The sequence below is a fragment of the Pantherophis guttatus genome, chromosome 6 (assembly GCF_059756535.1).
Source record: "Pantherophis guttatus breed Tessera chromosome 6, ASM5975653v1, whole genome shotgun sequence".
In the NCBI taxonomy this organism is placed as follows: Eukaryota; Metazoa; Chordata; class Lepidosauria; order Squamata; family Colubridae; genus Pantherophis; species Pantherophis guttatus.
In genome coordinates this window covers 104,725,156-104,733,826 of record NC_142068.1, presented here as the reverse complement: position 1 = coordinate 104,733,826, position 8,671 = coordinate 104,725,156, and the positions used below count along the sequence as shown (strand labels likewise).

Genomic DNA, 8,671 nt, shown 5'->3' with positions numbered 1-8,671 from the left:
TGAATGGCCACCCCCAGGGATCTGAAGGGGCTTCCCTGCTCTATTTTGTGGCCCTTTAGATGCCATGAATCAAGTTTTGGCCTTTTTGATCTTTGTTTTCTCATCATTTATGCCCAGTTGATTGTAATTGCAGTGCTGGAGAAGGGCTCGCAAGGCTCTTTTCAGGCCTTCTGGTGTCCTGGAGAGGATCACAGGGGCATCTGCATAGAGCAGGAGGGCGATGCTTCGGTCACCTATTTTTTGGGGGGGGAGGGGTTGATTTGGTTTGTTCAGCCATTTTACCATGCCAGTTATGTAACAGTTGAAAAGTGGGGGGGGGCAAAATGCCCCCGTTTAACCCCCTTTTGAGTTTTAACTGACTTCGAGAGGGACCCCTGCATATCACACCTCACCTTGAGGGATGTCTTAGTATGTAGGGCAGGTAAGAGATGAAGAAGCCTGTGGTCAATTGAGGCAGCTTCCAGCTTCTCCCATAGCTTAGTCCTGGGAACCGTATCAAAGGCTGCCTTGAGATCTATGAAGCAGGCGTAGAATGATGCAGGTCTATTTGATATGTATTTTTCCATCAGTTGATGAAGAACTAAGCACTGATCGGTAGTGCCTCTCCCCTCTCTAAACCCGGCTCCCTCTTCAGCGATCAAATTCTCCAGAGCCAGCCACTCTCCATCTGGAGGTGTTTTCCATCAGGATGACCAGGGAGAAGATTAGCCTGACAACTTTCTTCTTGATCAACCCATGCTTTCTGGGAATCAACCTCTTGTTTTCAAAGAGTTTATGAATCGTCTTTTTTCTTTCTCTGTTCATTTTATTTGTCATCTGCTCTAGAATGTTCCCTATAATTGATCAATTGTGTTAATTATATTTTCTCTATGCTTTGTCAGTAAATGATGAACGAATCTTTCTCAAACATTTTCATTCACTTATGAAGATAATGGCCGTATTTGTATCCTATTTAACCATATTTGGAGATTAGACAATTGTGGAAGAAAGATTCAATGTGGGATAAGAAACAAAGTTTTCAACTTTTCAAATTCCTGGATGCTCCCATTCTAGTTTCATCCCTTTCTGGAGAAGAATGAATTTTGGAATATTTCTGATAGCAAACTGTACTTGGATCAAAATGGAGAGATAACAGCAGATCTGGGCATCAGAATCTTCTTGGTTCTCCCCAAGGAGGATGTCAAGGAAGAGTTTCTGGTGTATTCTCAAAGACAGAGACTTTTTATCAAAAAAGGTGCTCTTTCACGGCTAAAGTTGCTCAATAAGGTGAGAGAAATTTTGGTGTCTTTTCTCTGTTTTCCAAAGCCTGAGGTCCCATTTCAAGTGGGCAAAGCCTAGAGTCTCCATGGTGGTTGTCCTCCCATGCCAGATGGTGTCATCTCATGGAAGCTCTTCAAGAGACGGGACCTAAGTGGAGTGGCTTTGCCATGTTTTATGGAAACCTTTCAAGATCTTACTGGTCAGAGGTTTCTTTCTCCATCACAGTTTAATTTCATATTAAAAAACCTAATAGAATAAAATTTCCTAAATCTTTTACAGTAAACTTTGTTATCAGTTTTATTAAAAATATATCATCATACTTAGAAAGAATCAATTCCATCTGTCTAGACTTTAGTAAATAGAAAATTATTTTATTGTAATGTTAAATTCCGAAAGCAAAAGGAACTAAATGAAGAATCTGCCAGTTGTTTTACCTCCTGCATCTGTTTAGGAGTAGTCAGAGGTTTCCTATTTACCCCAGTGAAGACCAGAGGCTACTTGTCTCCATCCATTTCTCCCTCCATTTTCCATGGACGGAGAGTCCTAACACCTTTTCCTTGGCATTCTTTGTTTTTCTGATTAGTCCCTGCCTCAGTCCAAATGTGTGGAAAGTTGCCATCCTGGATTTGTCAAGAGGGCTCGAGAAGGAGAGCCAGTTTGCTGCTACGACTGCGTTCCTTGTCCGGAGGGGACCTTCTCCACTCAGGAAGGTGGTTCACGCAGAGGAAAATGGGAGGCTTTATGGAATTCGACCCAAATTAAAAGACAGATTGAAGCTCACCTGGTTTTTTATTTTTAACCTGCACAATTTCTTATCTAAATGGAAGTAAATCAAAAAGACTTTGAAGGAGGAGCTGGGAAAGAGATGGGAGGAGGGGGTGGCAGAGTGGGCAAGCTTTACTAACAGCAGAGGAAATATCTCTTCTGCTTTTCATTTTGGATATGTGCTGCTAAATTCATCTTTCTAGGAACATTTGAGTTCTTTGAAAATTGATGAATTGTTATACGTCCACCTTCTGAAAGGCCTTCAGAAGTTCTGGGAGCTTCATTACTGGAAGCTTTCGAGAAGAGACTGGACTGCCATTTGTCAGAAATGGTGTAGGGTCTCTGCTTAGGCAGGGAGGAGTGGACTAGATGACCTATAAGGTCCCCTCCAACTCTGTTAATCTGTAATCTGTATATTGGATCCTCCCCTTGAGGATCACTGAGAAGGTGTCACTGGTCCATAATGTGGTGCTGTGGATAGTTATGGGGGGAATTCATTACACAAATATTCTGCCAGTCATGTAGATCAATCAATCAATCAATCAATCAATCAGAACAGAGCTGGAAAGGAGCTTGGAGGTCATTTAGTCCTACTCCCTTCTCAAGCAGGAGACCTTATGCCATTTCAAAGGAGTGACTGTTTAATGAAATTGTTAAGAAATACTTCTTGGAAAATGCCTGGGGTATCAGCTGTTATCCAAAGAAGGTATTTTCTGTAAGATAAAAGGACAGAATATTAAAGAAATTTTGCTTTTTTTGCTTTCTCAGATACCGAAAAATGCACCAAGTGCCCAGATGATAAATATCCAAATGAGGACAGAGTCCAATGTATCCCCAAAATTATAATCTTTCTGTCTTATGAAGAACTTCTGGGCATCATCCTGGTCTCTTTTGCCCTACTCTTGTTCTTAATCACAGGCCTTGTTTTAATCATCTTCATTAAATACCGAGAAACTCCCATTGTCAAAGCCAACAACAGGGACCTCTCCTACATCCTCCTGGTCTCCCTCCTGCTTTGCTTCTTGTCTCCTTCTCTCTTCATTGGTCAACCAAGGAAAGCCACCTGCCTTCTCCGACAAACGGTTTTCAGCATCATCTTCTCAGTTGCCGTTTCTTCTCTCTTGGCCAAAACCATCATGGTGGTACTGGCCTTCCTGGCCACAAAACCAGGAAACCGAGTGAAGAGATGGTTGGGGAAGAGCTTGGCCAACTCCATCATCCTTTCTTCTTTTGCTGTCCAAATTATCATCTGCTCCACCTGGCTGGGAGTTTCTGCCCCCTTCCCTGACTCTGACCTCCACTCCCAGCCTGGAGAGATCATCCTGCAATGCAACGAAGGGGCCGTTGTCATGTTCTACGTCACCCTCAGCTACATGGGCTTCCTGGCTGCCATCTGCTTCACGGTGGCTTTCCTGGCCAGGAATCTGCCTGGGGCCTTCAACGAAGCCAAGCTGATCACCTTCAGCATGCTGGTCTTCTGCAGTGTCTGGGTGACTTTTGTGCCCACCTACCTGAGCACCAAAGGGAAATACATGGTGGCTGTGCAGGTCTTCTCCATCCTGGCCTCCAGCGCTGGTCTGCTGGGCTGCATCTTCATCCCCAAGTGCTACATTATCCTTCTGAGGCCAGACCTGAACACAAAGGAGCATCTTACGGGCAGAACAAATGTAAAAACATGAGATATAACACCATTATGATATTGGAATAATTATTAAAGTTTCTTTTATTTGAAAGGAGATATGAATTCTTTCCATTTTGATAGTATGCAGGAAAAGAAAATCATTTCTATATGTTTCAAATGAATGACTGGAATTCTTCTAGCTCTCTTCCCTTTCAGCAAAATAAAGAGAACTCTGTAAGAGTCATTCAGATAAATTTTCTGTTCAGCAACAACTATTGAATGTGACACCTTATAAAAAATAATTTGGGCAGTTGTTCCTACAGCTAAAAGTGTGAGAGAGAGAGAGTGAGGAGGAAAAGAGGCCGGGAGGAAGCTGTGGGAACCAGCCTGGTTGCCTGATCCTCTCCGTGAAAATGTCAGAATGATGTGAAATGCCATGTTTGACTGGCTCTCAGCTGAAGAGGGAAATCTTCATCCCTCTTCTATAATTCTTTCTTGATTTCCTCATAAAAACCTCCTTTGCAGAAAGTGTTCAGCAGAAGAGCTTCTGGGATTTCAGTTTGGGATTGGTTTGGGGGTTTTTTTTGTATGTGCTTCACACCAAAATAATAAAGAAATATTAAAGTGTTTTAAGAAATTGCCACTGTATTTTTTTTTCTTTCATCAACCGTAGAATTAAAATAGTAGATTTCAGGTCCTTTAATTTTCCACTCTATAATTTCTACCTAAAGCAATTTCTCTGCTCCTTTTCCAAGCTTGTCTTGTCTGTGAAGGGCTGGAGAAGATGCCCAGAGAAAGGGGAGCTGGAGACTCTCCCCAGGAGGAGGTTGAGGGGATCCTGTCTAAAGGCAGCCGCATCACTGACCAGGTCACAAACCTTCAATGCTGCATAATATTTATCCAGGTCCAAGAAGGGGGTGAATAGAGGGGGGGGGACTTCCTGGTTTCTAGGGAGAGGCACCCATGGAAGCTGTTCTGCTCTCCAACCACACAGATTGCTGATCAATTGGGAATCAATGTTTAGCTTTCAGAATGGCTCCTAATTGTGAATTATTTGCAAATTCTATTTTAAGGAGATAAGACCAAGGTCAATCTAAAATTCACTGGGACCACACAAATCCCTCTGGTTCTCCCACAAGCAGAAGGCAGAGAGACTTGGAAGTGGTGTTTTCCTCACAATTTCACTTTCCTCCATCAAACCACACAATATTGGACACTCAGCCATCTCACACTCTAGGAATCCCCAATTCTGGTCTCCCACATTAATCTGAGAAAATATTTCCAACTTTCATACCCGCAATCAAAAAGCACTAAGGCGGGACTGGAACTCAAGAGTCTCCTGGGGATTGGCCCAAAGTCCCCCAGGAAATTTTCATGCCTGTGGGAAGATTAGAACTCAGAGCCTCCTGGACCTTGGCCCAAACTCCCCCAACTGGCTTTCCTGCCTAAGGCAGAGCTAGAACTCACAATCTTCCGATGATTGTCTCAAAGTCTCCCATTTGGCTTTTATTCTAAAGCTGGTTTGAAAACTGTGGTGAGTGGGCTTTCGGTCTGGCTTCCGTCGCCGCCAAACGGTCCTTTGAGACCGCCAGCCCCGTCACCCGTAAAGAGCCGCCTTTACACCTGAAAGGCGGCTCGAAAAACTCCGTTTCCATAAGGAAACTTGAGACAGAGCCGGCGAGGGCAGGTAGAGCCCTCTGCGAAGTCCCCAGAGTTCTTTTTTACCTCTGGGGAGGAAGCAGGATGTGGCTCCCTATTTTCCTTGCCGCTGCTCCGGGCTTCGGGCGAACTCTGCGCTTTGCAGAGCCAGGTGATGGGACCAGTTGAAGAGGAAGGGATCCAGCGGGACGGCCAGTCTGAGAGGTTTGGCCAAGGAAGGGAGGTGGAGGGGCCTCTGCAGATCTCCAGAGCCGGAAGGTCTGACGGGGAGGATCTGGGTCCACTTGAACTCCAACAAAAGGAGGATTTCATGCCCCCCCGAATCTGAGCACCTGCCATCTTTTCTATCCTCTCCCAAGACAGAGGAAGCCCCTCCTTCTCCAGATGTTGCTGCCTACAGTTGTGGGAGTGAAAAAGGGCTGAGTTGTCTCAATCACCCCTCCTCCCATCTGCAACTTCCCAATAAACCTGACCCCGAGATATGGCGGGGGAGGGGGGGAGGGAGGCAAGGTTCTGGAGTCCCTAGGACTTAGCCCAGCCGCTCTCCACAAAGGCAAAGGGGGAAATGGGGGAGGGTCTGGACTTAGGCACAGCTATTCTATTCTATTCTATTCTATTCTATTCTATTCTATTCTATTCTATTCTATTCTATTCTATTCTACTCTACTCTACTCTACTCTACTCTACTCTACTCTACTCTACTCTACTCTACTCTCCCCAGTGAAAAAAGAGATTTTAAGTTTTATTATTAATTCAAGAGAATTAAACAAAACCATAAAGGCACAGCCTAAAAAGCATCCGTCTCAAGCAAGATGACCCCCAATCTCCTCTAAACTGCCAGGATCTGCTTAAGGACGACAACCAAGAGACCTGAAGGGCGGCCAATTTCCAGAGGACCCAGCGCCAAGCTCCATCCAGAGGCTCCCAGGTCAAAGGCAACTTCGGGGCTTCCATCCCAGTCTGGACTCAGGACCTCCTGCCTGTTTCCAGGGCATCTCAACTGGGGCAGCCCAGCCTGGCTGCATGGGGACCCTGGTTATTGCCTGGGAAACTATGGAGAGGAGCTGATGCTTATTTCAACGATCTTGGGGTTCTCTCTTCTCCCTCACCCCAATTTCAAGTAGAAGTGAAAGACAAGCAGGTTAGCTCAGAAGGAACTCTAAACTTCTGAAATCTCCTCAGTGTGCAGAAGAAATCAAAATCTCTCATTCAGCCCCCTGAACTAAGGATGGTCTTGCGCAATTGTTACTTCAGGGGCCAATCTGGGTTCTGGGGGGAGGAAATTCCAAAGGGCCACAGAGGGTGTTGGGGTCTATTGGAGGGAATGGGGAGCTCTGCAGGGGCCACAGATGCCCCCCTTAAAGAATGCCTCCTCCCTCACCCCTGGACCTCTTTCCATCTGTTGGGCACTTTCAGGGAAGAAGATTTTCCAGCTCTGGACCAAAAAAAATTTGAAATCTGATCTTCCCTCCAATTCTTCTACCGGACAGCATCTCTCCTTCCCAGCTGCCCCAAACCTCCCACCTCAAAATCTCAAAATCTCAAAGGGAAATTGAGGGAAGCCGGTCGGTTCTATAAAAGAAAAGAAATGGGCTAGAACTAGAGGATCCAGGATAGAGAAGAGAGGGAGGGGAGATGGTGGGTTGTGATGGAGCTGAGTGATCCACTTGATCCCTTTGACCTTGGACAGAGAGATCGAAAGATTATCTCCAGTGCCTGCAAGAAACTCCTGCAGCCTTCCCAGTTCAAGGACATAAAGGCAGTTAAGCCTCCCTTCCCTGTATTTTCTCTTCCCTCCTTCCTCCTCTCTTTCTCTCTCTCTTTCTCCCTCCCTCCCTCTCTTCCCCCCTCCCCAAGTCTTTCAGCTCCTCTTTCCAAGGCCTTTCACTCCCAGTTTTTCCTTTTCCCTCCACAGACTTTTCCTGGGACTCTCCGGATGTCTCTTCCAGCTTCTGACTCTCCATCTTGAAAGACCCACAGTTGCTGGGGGGGTCTCTGAGGGCCCCCCCATCTCTCCACAGCTGGATGCAAGATTGTGACGTCACACAAAAGGTCCTGAAACCTCTCCTGGGCTGATTGTGGACTGGGCTACATGGGGTCATCCATCAGGGCTCCCTCTGAGGGTCTGCCCAGCGTTTGAGGGGAAGCAACACAGCAGGAGCCCCCCCCCCAACCTCATTGAAGGAGCTGAGGGAGATCCTGGGAAGGAAGCAGATCTGAAAAGGGGATCCAGCAGGTCACTGGTCACCTACTAGACATTTAAAATTAAATTCAACAGCCACAGAGATCCCAGTCCATCTTTCCGTGCCCACAATGACTTCTCCTCCACCTTTGGCCCTTTGCCTTTTTCAGCAGGAAGCCTCACTTCTGGAGAAAGCCCTGAGATGCCCTCACCCAGCCTGTGTTTCCTAAAAATGCTCCGGTAGCCCCAGAAGCCTTCGTGGAAATAAGCTTTGACAGAGACTGGCACTCTGCTTTTAAGCCCCCCAAGTCTGGGTTACGTTTTGACTTTCCCCCTTTGCAACCACATCAGGTGGCAGAGACCTTGGGGGACGCCTGTCAAACTCTGGTTGCCCATCCCCATCTGAAAGGCAGAGGAATTGGAGGATGGAAGCAGGTAACACTAAGGAGACCTCAGCTGCTCCTTGACCTCTCTTCTGACCAAACTTTGGGGGAAAAGCTGGGAATAGCTCCACATTTTATTCTTTGGATTTTAATTGACCGATTGCATTTTCCATTATTGTCACTATTCCTCGATTCCTTTAAATTATAATTTGCCCTCCCTGTTCAACAATTGTCCTAAAGGATCATTGAGATTATAAGAACTGGAAGACAAACACATGTACAATATTATGTCCTGTTCTGGAATATACGGTAGCTTCTCTCGAAACCTAAATTCTGATTTTCCAAACAAAATATTAATTCTATTACTTTGTCTTCTGGCTGACAACTGTCACTATTTGGTGAAGGCCTGCAATTTCCTTCAGAAAATGGGACTCCATGAAAAGTCTCTGAAAAGAGAAAACAATTCTTCATGGGCCACAATAAAGGCGATTAATGTCTTTGATCGATGCCAGTCAGTTTGTCTTGTTAAAACAGGGCATTTTCTCAGTGTTGCAGGGAGAACAATCTGGACTTCCTCCAATCACTCCTGTAAAACCTCTCTTTCCCGATCCAAGGTGGTCGTACTTGTGGGTCAGCCAGGAGTTCTGCCCCTTATGCATTGCAGGAAATGGGCGAAAGGGCCCCAATGTTAAGCTTGTCCTGGAAAGAGGAGCCCAGGGGGTCTCCGGGGTCCCCTCCTCCCACCAAGGACTCTTCCTGCCTGCTGCATTGGAGGATGGAGGCAGAAAGCAGGTCAGGCTG

General features: G+C 46.0%; 1 protein-coding gene across 1 annotated transcript; it reads left to right on the top strand.

Annotated features, from left to right (window-relative positions):
• The first annotated feature begins 64 nt into the window (after positions 1-64).
• Positions 65-4,281, top strand: LOC117659414 (vomeronasal type-2 receptor 26-like). Its single transcript, XM_087872375.1, has 4 exons — positions 65-73; positions 1,054-1,266; positions 1,844-1,970; positions 2,794-4,281. Exons 1-4 carry the CDS (start codon positions 65-67, stop codon positions 3,702-3,704), a joined length of 1,260 nt encoding a protein of 419 aa, XP_087728501.1. The 3' UTR covers positions 3,705-4,281.
• Positions 4,282-8,671: the final 4,390 nt, after the last annotated feature.

Bases quoted from the DNA above. Each gene is read 5' to 3' on its own strand.
- LOC117659414 (XM_087872375.1), top strand. The intron at 1,267-1,843 runs GTGAGAGAAATT...TTTTCTGATTAG, and splicing joins GGCTAAAGTTGCTCAATAAG to TCCCTGCCTCAGTCCAAATG. The intron at 1,971-2,793 runs GTGGTTCACGCA...TTGCTTTCTCAG, and splicing joins GACCTTCTCCACTCAGGAAG to ATACCGAAAAATGCACCAAG.